At 32.5% G+C, this 18,855-nt stretch overlaps 2 protein-coding genes across 2 annotated transcripts in view; one reads left to right on the forward strand and one right to left on the reverse strand.

The window, feature by feature from the left end:
* The window catches only part of LOC145277950 (uncharacterized), a 46,943-nt gene that overhangs the window by 14,320 nt on the left and 13,768 nt on the right, over positions 1–18,855 (reverse strand). Inside the window, exons 5-8 of the mRNA XM_080130051.1 lie at positions 16,005–16,246; positions 12,242–12,432; positions 6,507–6,683; positions 3,929–4,097 (exon numbers count right to left, since the gene is read on the reverse strand). Of these exons, the coding sequence (XP_079986177.1) occupies positions 3,929–4,097; positions 6,507–6,683; positions 12,242–12,432; positions 16,005–16,246 (779 nt within the window). The remainder of the gene's footprint in view (positions 1–3,928; positions 4,098–6,506; positions 6,684–12,241; positions 12,433–16,004; positions 16,247–18,855) is intronic.
* Positions 1–18,855, forward strand: part of LOC145277953 (5-taurinomethyluridine-[tRNA] synthase subunit MTO1, mitochondrial-like) — a 442,192-nt gene that overhangs the window by 7,008 nt on the left and 416,329 nt on the right. The window lies entirely within an intron of this gene.

The raw sequence follows: 18,855 nt of genomic DNA on the forward strand, positions 1-18,855 counted from the left end.
ATGTTCATACTTGAAGGTATAAACATTCTAATTTCTTCAGATATTTTTTAAACAACCTTCATTAAAAAAAAGAGTACATTGTTCCGTTAAACTTTTATTGTTTAAATAATTTCACCTTGTTCGTTTTATTAAAAAAAAAAAAGTTGAAAAGATATTTTTCACTTAGTTGTTAGCTTTTGTCAGTGAAAGAAATACAATCGCCAAAAGATAAGTGTTTCATTATTTCTAGTCACCACTTCGAAAAATCACTTTCAAATGCGACTGTTTCACTCGCAATATAGAGCCCTGCGCATAAATTTTGGTGGACACAGGTGAGCTATTTTCTACTTTCTACAATTTTATTTTGATATTTGGGTTTAGTTTGATTGCTTTGTTTTACAGCATATCAAGCCTTTTCAAGTTATTTGCAATTTGCCATCTTCTCTGATCAATTCGGACGGAATAAAAATAGGAGGCATTACTTTAGGAACCCCCCCCCCCCGTAATTGAATCATGATAATAAATAGCCGAGTCCAATAATTTTGAAAGAAAAAAAAGGTTTTATGATTCAAGTTATTTATATATTTAAATATTTATTCATTGTGTTTGTTTTGGTTGTTTTGTGCAAGAAAATTGTTTTTGGATTTGCAGAACATGATTGAGTTTTGCAAAGAAGGAAAAAAACAATAACATCAACGTTGGTGAATCTGTATTGCCTAAAAAATAGAGAAAATTAAGTTGAAGAAATGCTTAAAAATAATATGCATGAATTTTTGGTGGACACGGGTGACACATTTTCTACTTTCTAGAAATTTGTTTTGATATTTGAGTTTGGTTTGATTGCTTTGTCTTACGGCATATCAACCCTTTTCAGGTTATTTAATGCCGCATCCAGTAATTTTGGTAAAAAAAAAAAAAAAAAGTTTTATATTTAAAGTTGTTTATATCTCTAAATATTTATTCATTGTGTTTGGTTTGGTTTGGTTGTTTTGTAGAGGAAAATTGCTGATTTTGTTTATGGATTTGCAGAACATGATTGAGTTTTACAAAGAAGGAAAAACAAAAAAATAATATCAACATTGATGAAACTCCATTGCCTAAAAAATAGAGAAAATGCTTACGAATAATACACATGAATCTTCAATGGACACAGATGACACATTTTCTACTTTCTAGAATTTTTTTCATAATTTAAAACTCTTTGGATCAATTAAGTGCTTATAGCGACACAGAGAACTGGAGGCTTACTTTAAGACGTCTAAATAAAAAGTATGAAATAACAAACTATCGTTTTTATAGTTTTACAGGAAAATCACGTGTACCTTATGATCCTCACTTGTCGCTCAAAATCCACAGACGCTATTGTAATGTAGTGTCTAGCTCTGCCATCAAATGACCAGGCCTGGACACATATGCATATTGATGTGAGCGTGTCGTCATGGAATGAAATGCACATCTATGCATCATGATCGAAAGGAAGAAGAAAAGAAAAAAGACGCATGTCGATTTGGAAGTTTATGCTTGATAAGCATGCACGTCTCCTCCTACTCTTTCAAAAGCGAGCCGGCTGACCTGTAAGTTCTAGAGATAATTACGGCAACAGGTAGTTGTGTCTAAAGCTAGGCAGTGACTGCTTGTAGCACACTATCCTGCCTTGACAGAGTTACAAAACTGGCTTCGAAACCAAGTAGGTGAAGCCCTTTTTTCTTCCCTACAACCTCTTTTCCACAGAAGAAACATTGTAAGTTTGTCTCTACTCTATCGTTATTCTCATGGGAAGTGCTCGTCTGAGCTTCAATCATGGTCCCCCTCTTGTCAAACTTTCACAAAATACACTCGCCTAGCTACAACCACTATCAACAATTTTCTCCACTCTCCATCTGTGCCTAAATCTAAATCTAAAAGCTTCTTTCCTAGAACTGTCCGCTTGTAGAACTCTGTTCTGCTGGCCTGCTTTCCGACTGACTACAATATAGTCACCTTCAAGTCCAATGTAAACAAGTTCTTATTGAGCCAGCCCCTAAATAATCAAATTATATCCGATTTCTACCACAAACGATTATTACGTTGTTGTCTCAGTGACCACCGTACACTCATTAACCTCTATCCTTGAGTGATTTTCTGACCTTGATAAGTGATAGCTTCCCTGTAAAATTGATTTTTTTGCTAAACTTATGGTATCGTGTTGAAAATACTTCTTGGAGACTTATGTGGGAAACGACAGAAAATAAATAACTTTTTTCTTTCACCTAAAAAGTTTGTGTCAAAGTTTTATTTTCTTGCCGAAGTCTCTAATTACAATGTTTGGTCAATTTTTAAAGTAATAAAAACGTTACATTATAAAAGTAATAACGTTACATTTTAAAATAATAATGACAACGTTACATTTTTAAATTACAATGTTACATTTTAAAAGTAATACCAGCGTTATATTATAAAATTAATGACAGTGTTACATTTTAAAAGTAGTTACATTTTAATAGTAATAACAACGTTATACTATAAAGGACCTGAATACAGTTGACTTTGCTTCATTATTTAATTTATTTTGTTAATGTTTTTAGTTTTATACTAAAAATATCATAAAATGAATTGCTATTTTTTAGTCCCCTAACAAAAGGAGAGTGGACCTGTAAATTCACTCTTATCCGTTCGTCTGTCTGCACTTATCTCAATAAGTACGCCTTGGAATTTTTTAAAATTTGGCACAAACATTAAACATGATATGAGTAAAAAAATAACAGAACCGATTTTCCGGGAAAATCTGGTTGCCATTCTAGGGGTACCTTTCGGGTTAAAATGGATTAAATTGACACTTTTATGCTTATTAGAAAAAAAAAATGATGCCTTGGATTTTATAAAAATTTCTGAAAAGTTGTAACTAACAGATTTCTATATAATTTTGTTTGTCTATACTTCACGATAACTCTTGGGTGTGCCCCAGGGGCTCTTTTAGAGCTAATAAAAATACTCCATTTTTGGGACTATTTTACCATATTTGTCCAAAAATGTTTGTGTATGTCTGTTTAGCAGTTTTGCATGGTGCTGAACTCAAATTTAAATATGTTAAAACCTTGGGGATTTTTGGGGATAAATGGGGGGGGGGTGCAAATGATAGACTTAGTCATTTTTTTTTTTTTTTTTTGCATGGTGCAGAACTCAAATTTACATATATTAAGGCCTAAAACTGCACTGTTTGTTCATTTTCACCAGAATTTGGCGTCCCATGGGGACTTTTGGGGCTAAATGGGGGGATGGTGAATGCTGAACTTAGTCATTTTTTTATGCCTCGTTCACTGTGCACTCACGGGGGACCATGCATGCTTCACTTGTTGTTAATGTTTTTAGTTTTATACTAAAAGCATTATAAAATGAATTGCTATTTTTTTTACTCTTATTCACCCCAAATAAAATATGTCACCAGTTGCGAATGAGAAGACACTATTTAGGATCATGTCTGAAGGGAGATATTTGCATTATATTTAAATTCCAACATGTTAGTGCAATCATAAAAGCAGGAAACAGAAAGGAAATTCCAAAGTTTATCAGTTTAGGAGAAGAAGTTTTTAAAGTAGAAAGCTTTCTAGCATCTAGTGACCACTACATTGAAGGGGTGGGATTTTGCTGTTTGTCGGGTTAGTCAGAGGATTTTACATTGAGGAGGCACAAGTGTTATGAGTTTGTCAGAGCACATGGCATTAAAGTACTTGTAAAACACTCACAGAAGATGCAACACTGCAGCAATGAAACAGGGGTTGGAGCTTGACTGGTAGAGTAGGACCTACTAGATTTGAATTCCTTTTTTAGATCCTGTCAAATAGGGAGAGATTAGTTGTAGGTGCATCAGCCCAGATGTGGTGACAATATTCCATGCATGGCTGAATGGTGGTTTTGTTACATAAAAACGTCATGAAAAAAAAAAAAGAATTATCGAAAACCGATTACTTACACAATGTTTCGTCAAGAACTTGTCCATTCAAATCTGGATATTGGATAAGTAAAGTTTCATTTTCTTTAAGTTTATTTAATTCTTCAGCTTGATTGCTATTTCGAGTTTTCAGTTCTTCCATTAAATTTTCCATTTCTTTTTTTTCGACAGAAAAGAATTTCATCTTTTTCTAAAAATAGAAAACAGCAAATCTAATTAAGTTTATATATAAAAAAAACAAAACAGAAATTCATATGTAAGAACATTTACAACGACCTCTTTAGTTTTCCTAACGTTACATCATAAATATTCTGACGTTTTTTATGGACATTTACTCAAAGATTATCATTTTCTTTAGGAAATGCATGCATAATGGATGCTTACACAGACTATGCAATTAGCCAGCCAAATTAAAATCCTTTCAAATCTATGATATTATGTTTAAAGCCCGTAGTAAGGACAGAATGCAAGAATTATTATTAGCACTAAAAATAGTTTTACATTGTTTTTGTTAAATGTCTCTAGATGAGGAATACATCTAGTCTGGTGGAGTATCCAGCTTTGTGCGTTTACTTGAGATAATATAATTTGAAAAAGGTGCACCATTCCTTGCAAAAACCAGTGTGGATCAGCCATAATGAGATCTTATTTTGGCCACAAATACTCTGTGACTTGGGATATTTACTCAGGGTTTATTTGTAGGGAAAAATATTCTCAGGCCATGTTGTCCTGCCAAATCCCTGTAGAGAGAAACCTTAGACACTCCAGGATAGTGTCTAGTAGGCATTCAAGTTCTCTCCTGTTTAGTAGGTATTCATTTATATGAATATTTTAGTATATGGCTGTATGTATACAGTGAGTCTGTACACTGGCAAAGCACAGTATTTTTTTTTCTGTCATTTTTTTGATGGAGTTTGTGAATTAGTAGATAAAATCAAATCAAATTTATTGTCAGAAAAGTAGCAAATGCAACAAACCATATAGAAGGATAGGTACAAGTTCATATATATATATATATATATATATATATATATATATATATATATATATATATATATTCTTCAGAATCAACTGGTGTGGAAACCTATGATGTTTTACAAGATATTACTGGCAGTAATATTCTATAAGTACTATACCACCTAAATAAGAATTGTTCGATATACAAGATAGAGCAAATAAATCAAATTTTAGTCATTTAATGAATTTAAAAATTTATGACGTGAAATGTTTGAATTTCAAATCAAAAGATTTTTATTATTCTATGTAAGACAAAGAATACATTTGAAATATTCTACTCCTTATCCTATAGAATTTCGATGTCTACCATCTCTTCAGAGGATAAAATATTAGCAAATAGTTATAATGGTTTACACCTTATTTGCTAAAGTCAGTGAGACATGGAAAATCACAATTAAAAGTTGTTTAAGTATTTAAATGTCATAGGGTAAGGGAAGTTAATGAAACAAAAACGATAAAATCCACTATACAAAACCAAACACTACAAACTAGTGATTGAAGATACAAATAGTTTAAAGAATAAAAACCTTCTACAAAATAAGTGGATGCAACATGAATACTATTAAACAACCCGAAAAGGGTTGCTATGCCATAAAACAAAACAACGAAACCAAAAAAAATAATGTTTATAAATACAGGCAGCCTCTTGCCGATCTTCACTTTAGAATGCATGGAAGATTTACATCAAAGCCGTTTCTAAAGTCAGTGTTATTTTTTACAAAGTTTCAATTGATATAACCTCCGACCTTCTTCAGTTGTCTCTTGTTGAACTTGAAAATATGCACGGAATTTTGAACGAAACCTTTTATTTAATCCACGTGGATAGCATGCTCTCTTTCCGTCAACCATGTCTAAGTAAAAATCCTAAGTAATTCGCAATTGTATTTTGAGTATTACAATCATTGAAGATTAAACTCCAGAAGAGTGTAGCTTACAACTGAATTTTACCAAGTGTCTTATCCACTATACCACGGGTCCACAAGGTTGTAAAGTTACACTCTTCTGGAGATTGAAAGTTCTAGCCTTAGTGTGGACAACATTCAAAATACAATTGTGAAATACGTAAGACTTCTACCAAGTCATGGCTGACTGAACGAGAGCATGCTACCCCTGTGGATTTATTATAAAGGATTCTGTTTGAAATTCCATGCAGATTCCCAAGTTTGACAGAAAGATTTTCAAGTTCAACAAAAAGATTCCTGAATTCGATATCTGAAGAAGCTTGGATCTGACATCAACTGAAACGTGAAAATAACGTTCAGGATGAGAACACCAATCCGAATCATCCGATACATCTCACGGGTCCTGGATATGACCTTAAACTACATCTGATGGTGAAGCCCAGCTTGTGGGCTTTGGAGAGTGTGGAGCCACCTCTTAATTGCCATTGCTCCCAGGTTCACTCTGGTCCCAACTATGGGTTAAATAGAAACTGACTTGAAAATAAAAACAAATACACTCTATGAAAAAATTTTTTCTTCAAAATCACTGGATTCAGCATTAAATAACCTGAAAAGGGTTGATATGCCGTAAAACAAAATCAACCGACCAACCAACCAACTAACCAACCAATACATCTTACCTCATCCTCTGCGATTTGTTCTTGTAACTCTCGTTGTGTTTTCTCCAGGTTTTCAATTTGATCCTGGTTTTCATCAAGCGCATCTTGCAGTTCAGCCAATTGATTTTGCAAATCTGTGTTTTCATCATTTAATTTCTCGACATGATCCAACGTGGACTGTTGCTTGAGCTGAATCGACTGGAAGAAACAACACAATAAAAACGATGTAGAAATCAAAGAAGAAATAAATAAATGATTGATCGCCCCTCCCCCACCTCTAAGTGTTGAAAAGTAAAAAAAAAGGAGGGAGGAAGGAGTATAACAAAAGAAGAAGAAACAGGTTTATCAGTAGAACAAAGGCATAGGAAGTTGTTCACTAATACAAAAGAAAGCTGAGGTGGGATTGTTAATCAAGCTGTGGCAGTAAAGGGAACAATAGGACCTGAGATATATTTAGAGTTAGTTTAAGGCCACTTTAAGGAGTGACAATGAGGTTAATGACAGTGATGGTTGATGACAGTTTCCAGTTGGACACATAGAACACAGGTCGTAGCTAAGAGCAGAAGGGAAATGAATTAATGAACTGACTGACAAACATAGCCTCAAGAATAGACAACTACTAAGATACGGACCTTAACATGTAGAGGGTCGATGGTGTTACACACACATCCAGAGTGCAAGTAATATTTACATAATGTGTTGGAGTTTATGTTTTTGTATGTTTTTTTTTTCAATTTTACTTTTATACTTGTGAACATGTGTGCGTCCCACTCGACAGCTGCTAAGGTGAGTGACGATGGCACAGTCAGAAGAGAAGATGAAAGAGAAAAAGATCCCAGAAATAATGTTGGGGTTGACAATGTTGTTTAACGGTGCAACACATGGTCTTATAAACTAAATTCTTTTTCTAAAATTTGAATTTGTAGTACTTATACCTTTTACAAAAAAATCATGATAAGTTTTCTTTTAGAAGTATAGAAGCTTGTGTAAAATCTTTTATGTAATTTGGAGTTAGAATCTGGAGTGACTCTGGCAAAAGAACTATTTTATTGGAAAAAATGTTGCAATAAAAAATCCATAAGAAGGTATACAGCACAGAGATATGCATTAAATAAAACGTACAGGAAATATTTGTTGCAAAACTGATCGTATTCTTGCAGCTTTTTTAAAAGACCAACTATTGATAAACTGTGCCTATTTAATGCAAGAGAGTCCTATGCTCAGTCCATCAAGTCCGAAGTAGAAGAACAGAGGCTTCGTTTCAATGAGTCTTGGCGATTAACAAACAAGGTTCTGAACAGATGTGCATCTTCTATCCCGACCATCATCAACTGGTCTAAGATGATTTCTTCAGCATCTGACAAAACCAAACTCTTTCCAAGAACTTTGCATCAAACTCAACTCTATGCAATCAGGGCCACGTACCTCTCAAATTTCTTCCCAAGATCAAAAATAATCTGAGTGACATCCACATATCTGCTTGTGATATTAACACACTCATCAAGAACCTTGATGCCATCAAGGCAACTTGGTCCTGACAATTTTCCAGTCATAGAACTCAAAAAGCTGCACCCAGAAATAGCACCCATTTTTACAAAGCCACTTAAACGATGCCTAAAAAAGAAATGCTTCCTAACACCTTGTAAAACCTCATTAGTCTACCCAGTATTTAAAAATACTGGAGATTGGTCTTCTGCATCTCAGTACAGACTAATTAATCTTCTATGTGTCATGAGTAGGGCTATGACAACAGCATATTCTTTTCCTTGTTTTGATTCTCGAGTGTATATCCGTTGATATCTTGCATGTTTTTATATAGAGTGATGTGGTTCTTGGTTGATTAAGTGTGTCTAACTGTGTCGGATATATACTCGAGAGTCAAAACAACGGAAAGAATATGCTGTTGTCATAGCTCTAGTCATAAGTAAGTAGCTTCAGCTATGTTAAATAAAGAAATTGTCAGCTACCTTAGCAAAAACAACCTATTCAATGATAAGCAATATGGCTTCCGTCCTAGTTAAAGTACTAACTCTAATTTCACATAGGATTAGTGAATCTATGAATAAGCTTTCCTTTCTAGATCAATAGTCAATATCTTTTTTTCTTGTATCTAAACTCCACCTGTATGTCAAGCTTTTTACGATACTGAAAAATTTCCATTTAAAGAATCCTTATATACTTCTTTGATCTCCTTTTATTTATATATATATATATATATATATATATATATATAAGTTAAGACGATAAGGCGTAAAGTACATTAGAACTTTATTACATTATCAAGTAAATAGAGGAATAAGGGAGAAAACCTCTGTAGGCCATGGCATTTCGAAGCTGAATACTTCTCATCAGAAGAGGAGAAAAAGCTGACATTATACAAAAGTAAAGGCAAAAAGACAACACCGACTTTGAAAACATTCAGACTAGAAATGGAAAAATTTTTGAGATTAGAATTGGAAAAAATTATTTAATAGGGGGCAATATGATGGGATAAAAAGAGAGAAGGGACAGAAAAAGACAATAAATGCTAAAAGAATGCAGAAAACAATATATAAAAAAAATGGAATACTAAAAGAGAATTTTTTTTTAAAATTTATCAAAATATTTTTTTTTTAATTTTAAATCTTTAAAAAAAATTTTTTAAACTTCAGAAAAATTCCCCCCCAAAAAACAAAAAAAACTTACAATAAATTTGTGATAAAAACACTTAAATTATAAAACAGAAATAAGGAAGAACAAACTAAGTACAAAGAATTAGCAGGAGAGTAAGAGCTATAGCTTTGATACATACGTATTCAAAAGACTTTCTTGCATAGTGTACCAACGTCGACTGTTTCTTTTTATCTCAATAAATATACAATAATGGTGATAAGTTTTGCGGTTGACTATATTGCAAGAAATTCTCTTTTTACATTATATCTGCCATTCCTATTTACTTGCCTCTCCACGAGGGCAAAGTTAGACACAAGATCGGTTTTTAATACACAAAAAATCTACCTCCCCACCGAGGAACATTCTAGATTGCTACAAAAATAAAAAAAATTGCTTCAGTCTTGAAGGATTTCTTCTTCATTGATTACGGACAAAACAGATACTATATTTTGATCCCAGCTCGTTTTGTCAGTTTAGCCATATTTGCTTGGGTCTACATTATATGTCTTGGTGAAGATGGTTTGCCACATTGTTTTCTTTTCACAAGAATCTATATATTAATACAGTTGTCCCTTTAACATACGTATGTGTGTCATGGGTTCCAGATTATAAATTATTTGATCGGGAGTTCCTATTTATTAAAAAGGAGGATAGAAGGTGATAACTAGGGCTATGACAAGAGAATATTCGTATCATTGTTTTGACTCTCGAGTATATATCCAACACAGTTAGACACAGTTAATCAATCAAGAAACACATCACTCTATCGAAAAACATATAAGATTTTAACAGTCAAAATAATCAAAAGATATTCTTTTGTCATAGTCCTTATGATAACATACTACGAACATTAAATTATTATATAGAGATGCTAAGTTAATGTTCGAAATATTTTATCACCTGCTATCCTCCTTTTTAATAAATACGATCTCCTGATCACCGAAAACACGATGTAAAAAAAAAAAATTTTTTTTAAATTAAATAAAAAAAAAGTGATGTTTTTAGGTCGTACATGAAACTAAAATATGTTATCACCTGCTATCCTCCTTTTTAATAAATACGATCTCCTGATCACCGAAAACACGATGTAAAAAAAAAAAATTTTTTTTAAATTAAATAAAAAAAAAGTGATGTTTTTAGGTCGTACATGAAACTAAAATATGTTATCACCTGCTATCCTCCTTTTTAATAAATACGATCTCCTGATCACCGAAAACACGATGTAAAAAAAAAAAATTTTTTTTAAATTAAATAAAAAAAAAGTGATGTTTTTAGGTCGTACATGAAACTAAAATATGTTATCACCTGCTATCCTCCTTTTTAATAAATACGATCTCCTGATCACCGAAAACACGATGTAAAAAAAAAAAAAAATATTTTTTAAATTAAATAAAAAAAAAGTGATGTTTTTAGGTCGTACATGAAACTAAAATATGTTATCACCTGCTATCCTCCTTTTTAATAAATAGGATCTCCCGATCACCGAAAACGCAATGTAAAAAAAAAATTAAATAAAGAAATAATGAGGCTTTTGGGCCGTACATGAAACTAAAATATGTCTTCTTGGTCTTCTGGCTAGGATTCAAGGGTAGTAGTCTCAACATTATGGGGTTTCTGTTCGTGTCAGGCACCCGTACAATTGAAATATGTCACAGACTCCTCTAAGGATATTAGAGATAAACCGTAATAACCAGATATTTTCTGACACTACATTAACCAAGTTAATTAAATAAATACTTTTACAGTTTTAACAAAAGAGCTACAATAATATCACAGGGTCTCCATTCACGCTGAACGTCCACAGAATGCCCTGCAGCAATATATTAAATAGGAAAGATGTCACTGTGGAATTTCCACAGGTTCCACTAGTCTAAATATTAATACTGTAGTACTTTAAACGTACATACGTGTGTCACTGTTTGCAGATTATAAATTATTTGGTGGGGAGATCGTATTTATTAAAACGTAGGATAGAAGATGATAATATACTACAAACATTAAATTAGTATAAAGATATGCTAATTAAATTTTTCATTAAATAGATGTGCACAGTAAAAAATATTTTTGCAAAAATTCCCGTTGCATCCCCAGGGGCTCAAAAGAGGTTAAAAATGCCCCCAAATGGCCAAAAATGACACGTTTTGCCTCATTACTTTTGATCCATCCATTAGATTTTTCTGAAACTTGGCCAAAATGTGAAGACCATTGCTCTTAATATAAATCCAGTATGGGGGACCCTGATAAAATTCTGGTTCAGGTCTCCGGGGACTTTGAGTGCTAAAAATGCCCGTTTTTGTGGCTCTTTTTTCATTGTTCTCAACAAAAACTTTATATGTCTGACTATACAGTGGTTTTTCACGATGGTCAACTCAAATATACATGTGTTAAGGCCTAAAACTGCACCGTTATCCATTTAAACTGGGATTCGGCGTCCCCAGTGGCTCAAAAGAGGTAAAAAAATGACCCAAAATGGCCAAAAATGATACTTTTGCCCCATAGCATTTGATCCATCCATTAAATTTTCCTAAAACTTGGCCAAAATGTGGAGGCCATTGTTCTTAATATAAATTCAGTATGGGTGACCTTGGAAAAATTCTGGTTCGCATCCCTCTGGGACTTTTAGGGCTAAAAAAACATGCCTTTGTGGCTCTTTTTTCATATTACTCAAAAACTTAATATGTATGTTTATATAGTGATTTTCTATGGTGCTGAATTCAAATATACATGTCTTAAGGCATGAAACTGCACCGTTTGTCCATTTTCACTGGGATTCGGCATTCCCAAGAGCTCAAAAGGGGTCACAAATGCCCCAAAACATTCCAAAAAAATGACACTTTTTACCCCATAACTTTTGTCTCATCCATTAAACTTTTCTGAAACATCGACGAAAATGTGAAGGCAACGTTGGCCCTTCACACTTCTCACATTCATCATTTCTTCATTATTTTTTGTGGCATCATCATATGCAGAACCAGAGAGGGACCACGCACGTGCGGCTTGTTACATATGAAAGATGCCGCTGTGGAATTTCCACAGGTCCTGCTAGTAATAATAATTCTCCTTCCTAGAACAACATTTGATCTTTTATTCGCGAAAGGACTTACCTCAAAATGTTTTACCATACTTTTGTTTTTTGCTCGTTCTTGGTTTAATTCTTTGTTCCGTTCCAAAACCTTTGCCTCAAAATCTTCCACCTGAATTTTCAGGGTTTCGATCTGTGTTTTTAACTGTTCCACTTGTGATGCCACTTTTATTTCGGCCGTTAACTTTTCTCTTAGCTCTTGAATCTCCATTTCTGTAAACCAACAATACATAGAATCTTGTAAAACTGAAGCTTTTATTTTTTTACAAGGGCGTCACCACTTATCAAGGCCCGGAGGCCACTTGAGGATAAGACTTAATGAATGTAAGGTGGTAGTGTAGTAATCATTAATGGTGTAGATTAGGTAGAATTTGGTTATTTAAGAGGACGGTTCAACAAGAACTTGTTTATATTAGACTTGAAGACTATCATACTGTAGTCTACTGGGAAGCAGACCAATGGAACTGTGTTCCACAGGTGAGTAGTTCTAAGAAAGAAACTGTGCTGCAGAGCAAATATTTCTATTAGAAATAAATCTGTTTCAAAACACTAAAGTTTCAAATAAACCAGTATATTTTTGTATTATTTGGATTAATCGGACGAATGTTATCATCTTGAATATTATTTACACGTTTCGGTCGGTGTAACCTCCGACCTTCTTCAGGTGTATAAGTTTCCATGTTTGATATTGGGAAATGAGGTGGGTTAGTTCTACATTTTCCTTTACCAAAAATGGTCACTTATACGCCTGAAGAAGCTCGACCAAAATGTTGTGCAAATAACACCTAAGATGAGAACATTAGTCCGATTAATCGAAATAATACAAACAATAATCCCTCATCTCAAAAATTCAAAACTGTAAACGAGTTAAGTGTGAACAGAATTTTGTCTGTTTTTGTATGAGCATTAACAAAAGTTTAAGACCATTCTGCTAGAATCAGGTTGTTTTCATTTTTGAAAGTTATTGCACCATATGTTTTTTTTTTGTCTTTATGGATATAGCTCCAGACAAGGCATATGGCCACTTGATGTAAGGAGCTAAACAAAAAAATTCTACTTCAAGGTCAAAAACCAGCTTACGATAAGTGTTAGATAAAATAGATTCTGACCCCCAAAAACAGCAATTCTTTCCTCTTTGTCAGAAACATCGCTCCTGGAATGTGAGGACTAAAGGACAAAATAAGGAAAGCAAGAGTTTTGCATGATTTTATGATATGTCATTGCAGCAACTTTTATCGGCACATAATTTAGAGTCAATGCTTTTTATCATTATTAAATTAGATTCTATTGCAATGCTGATGTGCATTAAGTAAATTTTTGTAAAAACATCTTCAAAAAAGACAAATTCATAAAGATACGAAGTTAAAATCTACAAAAACTCAATATATACCAAAGAAACAGAGCTTTATGCTAAAACTGGAAGAAGTGTTACCGATATCATTACCCACAACATGGCAATGAAAAAGTGGGCATACACAAAGTTTTAATATGAATAATGCAAATGGGGGACATAATAAAATTTTGCACCAAAATATGTTAAAATGTATACCCAAAAAACTTCTAACTTCTAACTGTAAAACTTCTAACTTCTAATTGTAAAACTTCTAATTGTAAAACTTCTAACTGTAAAACTTCTAATTGTAAAACTTCTAACTGTAAAACTTCTAACTGGAAAACTTCTAACTGGAAAACTTCTAACTGGAAAACTTCTAACTGGAAAACTCGTAGAAACAAACAACATACTTAGTTTAACTTAGTTTAACTGCTGTTCAAACAAAAGTTCTTTAGATTTATTGTAAATTGCCGCATAAATATAATAAACTAAGCATAATATATGGCATCATCGTGTTGACACACCATTTCTCACGAGATCACCAAAGTTAAGCAATGATAAGCCTGGCCAGTACCACATGGGTGACCATTTGGTAACGCTAAGCTATATAATATACAATGCAGGATGTAGAAATTTCCAGGTTGGTATCTGGGTAGGCATGTTTAATTCACTGGGAGAGATGCACCCTTGTTCTTCATTGAGACATGCACTAGAAGAAGGAAAACTCTGATGTCAAACCTGAGGTTTACTGTCTGCTCTGTCTTGCGGCAGTCATTGCACAGACAAAGATAAGCAGTTGTACGAAAAGCCTTCATATAAACAAATCATCTGTGTGGATTTCCAAACAATTTAGTTGTTGTGGTGGACCTCATATGCCGAAATCAATGGGAGTATCATCATAGTAAATTAAAAGCACTATTAGAATCATCTCTTGAAAATAAATTACGTTGGTGCATTTGTTTGAATTTAATTTATGATGTTTGGAATTGGTGTTGACGAATCGGAATCAATGAAAATACTTTTGTTTAGAAACGATCGTACACCAAAATATTGTAGATGTTGAATTCATGGAACTGATATAAATAATATATCATAAATTTATTGAGTTCAATTTAATATATATATATATATATATATATATATATATATATATATATATATATATTTAAATTCTGTTTTTCTTTTTTTGTTGCAGACCATCTACTAGTTGGCCAGTTGTGTACAAATCCCAAGAGCGATAGGAGCTTTCTATCATGTTTGAAAGTGACGCAATGTTCAATGAGCGAGATCGGAGATGCAAAGCTTTATAACTAATGCTCTCTACCGATCCAAGTTATGACAGCAGGATCATTGCTAGCACTCTCAAAATGCATTGAGGGATTGCCACAAAGGGTGATGAAAACAAAGTTTTCGGCTATGGTTATAGTCTTTGGTGTGGTTTCAAGTGCAGGCCACATCATGCCACCTCACATCTTCAAAGTCAGCTTGAAAATCAACCCTAAAATATACCTGGATATGCTGAAGAGTATGGTGATCTCCTGGTGCAATCAGGTGACTGCTAGCAAACCTTAACTGTGGTAGCAGGATTCGGCACTGGCTTACAAATCCAAAGAGACCCAGGCTTGTCTTCAAAAAGAGTGTTACGACTTTGTACTCTTCTCTCACTGGTCCAGCTCCTCTCCGGACAGGAATCTGTTGGATTACTTTGGTCATACATTGAGAACATCACCAACATGACCTCCCACAACACCGAAGCCAGCCTGATCACCGCCATCCACCGAACTCCCACCAGTATTTATGGAAAAGTGATGCTCTCAGTTCCATACCTGTATTGTGGTGGTGATTGAGGCTGAAGGTGGCTACATTGAATAGATGTCAGTTCTACTACATAATCAAGTTACCTGAATTGATTTTTTCAATAAAAGTTTTAAAATAAAGAGTTGTTTTCTTTGAGGCGAAACTTTTATTGTTTCACTCTGTACATAAATCTTTTCAGCTAGCGATTTTGGCCACATATTGGCTTATCTTATTAGAAAACAAAAATTTTGTCCTTGACATAGCATCTAATATTTAGTACTTGAGCAAGACATTTTTATATGGATGACAATAAAGTTATGATATTCAAAATGTCTATCCCTTGACATGAATTGTGTTATTTATTAATCAAGCATATTTTCTCATATTATTATTTTTCCTTTTTTTTTTTTTTAATGAAAATCGCTCCAGAGAAGGCATGAAGCCACTTAATCTAATAATTAAAAAAAAATACTATTTTGTAACCAAAAACCAGCCAGCAATAAATCTGAAAACTGACAAGATATATTCCGATGCAGAAAACAGCAATTCTTTCCCTTCTGTCAGAAACATCACTTCTGGAATGTAAGAAGTAAAGGACAAGAAAAGCTAGAGTTACAAGTCAACACGAGATGTATTTTCTTGTTTTATAACTTACCATTACTTTTATTGATATTTTTAACTTTCTTCATCTCATCTTGGCTCCGATTAAATTTCTCCCGAAGATTTTTCAACTGAGATTCTAGATTCTCTTTTTCTTTGTTGATTTCATTCATTGAAATTTGGTGGGAATTTATTGCATCTTCAAGTTTATTCTTCGATTGCTTTTGAAAGGTCTCTTGTGTTTCTCTTTCCAGAAGGATCCGTTTCTCAAGTGTTTTCTTGTCACTTTCTAACTCACTAAAATTATTGAAATAGATAAGCGTAAAAAATTATTAAAATAAATCAACATAAAAAATGTTACAATAAACATTAAAAAATAATGAAATAAATAAACATTAAAAAAATATTAAAATAAATAAGCACAAAAATTATTAAAATAAATTAACTTAAAAATATTAAAACAAAAAACACAAAAAATTATTAAATTGAATAAACATAAAAAATGATTAAAATAAATAAACATAAAAAATTATTAAACTGAATAAATATTAAAAATTATTAAAATAAATAATCATAAAAATATCAAAATAAATAAATCTTAAAAATATTGAAATAAATATTTTTTTTAATTAATAAACATTAAAAAATAATAAAATATATAATAATCAAAAATTATTAAAATAAGTAAACATAAAAAATTATTAAAATGAATAAATATAAAAATTATTCAAATAAATAAACATGAAGGATTATCAAATAAATAAACATAAAAATAATAACAAGAAAAATTGTAATAATTTCGATTTTTCCCTGGTCACCAGAGTTGCAATCTATTGAAACTGTAGTGACCGAGAAAAATAAAAAATATTATTTAAAAAAGGATTTAAAAAAAAAGGACTGCAAATATGAATATTTAAGTTTAGTGCATTTAATTTAAATAATTTTGCTTTAAGACTTACAAGTTATTTGTACAGATGAAGCCAGAATATGTAGTTTGTCTGTGGCATATGATGTGAAGCCATTATAACCAATGCCTAAAGCTTCTAATTATAAATGTATAGATTATTGAAAATTATCCGCAGGTGACTTTGTAGTTTGGTTTTGTGGATATTTAGCACTGATGAGTGCCTTTGTTGAAATACAAATAACAACTTATATAAAGCAAACCATATATATATATATATATATATATATATATATATATATATATATATATATATATATATATATAATTCTTCGTTCATTCAAAGTCGATAAAACCATATTTCTACATTACCAATTTAATTGAAATTTTCAGAAAATCTATCTGTAAAGTCAAGGAATTTTTGCATGTATTTAAAATAATTTAACATTGCGAACTATAAAAATATTAATTAAAATAAAAATATTTTTCGTAGGTCGTTTCTGCGAGACTGCCCGGTTTTATTTCCGGTAACTACCGTTTCAACGACTCTCGAATTACAAGATAAGTAAAAAAAAAAAAGCTACTCATGCAGAGAGTGATCCGTGCTGAAATGATAACGTTATTATTTATGTCACAAAGTTTAAAGGTTTTTAATATAGATCCACAGAATATTGTGATAAGTATTTCAGTGTGAACAGGTATGGTATAATAAATTATGGGGTTTATCTATTTTATTTTTACTTTCACCATATTTTGCTTTGGTTTTGATATCCCCAAATTCGAAGCTATCTCTTTACAACCCTTCCTTTTCATAACCTATCATACTTTCATAAATCAGAGTCCATTTTCTGTAGGCTGTTTTTGAACCCAGTCAACGACGGGTACTTTTGCTAGTATATATATATATATATATATATATATATATATATATATATATATATATATATATATATATACTGTGTCAATCGCTTTATTGCAGATTAGTAAATTATCAATATTTCACTAAATATACCTCACAACAAAATGAAAATTATATTATCAAACGACTCCTTTAAGGTTAGTTATTTTCAAAAATTTTATTCAAATTCATGAGATATTCACGAAGTTATGACATTTTATTCTTTATTGAAGAATTTCCACTGTCCATCGCTTTATTGCTTGTCCCTTAAAATGTTGTTTTAGGGCAAAAATACAATGTCTTATCTTGCGAACTTTACTTTTTATTATATTTTTCTGTCAAAGAATAATAAACAAAAACATATCCTAGGTATAAGCGCCATATAAATTAATTATTTATTGACATACCCACCATTTTTTTAAATAACTTAAAACAACCTTTTGTCCCCTGAGGAAGTCAATTCTTTGATCTTAAAAAGAGTTATGGCTCTAGCAATATCAACTATGTTCCTCCTCAAGGCATCCTTTGAAGTAAATTGCTCTCCCCCCTCATAAACTCCTCTTTTTAATATTGACCAGAGATATCCAATGGGGTTAAGGTCTGAAGAACACAGTGGTCAGGTCATGAGAGTTTCCCAAACGAATTCCATAGATTCAAGGAAGGATGCAGTCACCCCAAGCAGAATGGGATGGTATATTGTCATGTACAAAAATCATCTGAAAGCGACATGACAATGGTAGGTCATCTAGCCATGTCGACAAATGATTATCCAAAAAGGCCGTGTATGCATTGTTGGTAAGCTTTACACCCTCTGGCGCTTGGAATGGTCCAACCAACTTATCCCCAATGATTCCCGGCCAAAACACGATGCCTCCACCTCCTTGTTGGCGATGAACTCTGTAACGGGTTGGAGTTCTGTTCATGTTTCAAACTTTGGTCCATCTATCCGGACCGTCAAGAGTAGCATGGGTCTCATCCCTAAATAGGACCTGTTGGAAATCCATTTTCATGTAATTCTGTGTCCAAGCCATTCGTTTTTCCCTATGTTGGTTGCTCAATGGAGGCATTGGAAGAGGTTTGATGTTACTTACAATCTAATTCAAC

This window comes from Euprymna scolopes, chromosome 1 (genome assembly GCF_053919585.1).
Source record: "Euprymna scolopes isolate OS-2025 chromosome 1, ASM5391958v1, whole genome shotgun sequence".
NCBI classification, from domain to species: domain Eukaryota; kingdom Metazoa; phylum Mollusca; class Cephalopoda; order Sepiida; family Sepiolidae; genus Euprymna; species Euprymna scolopes.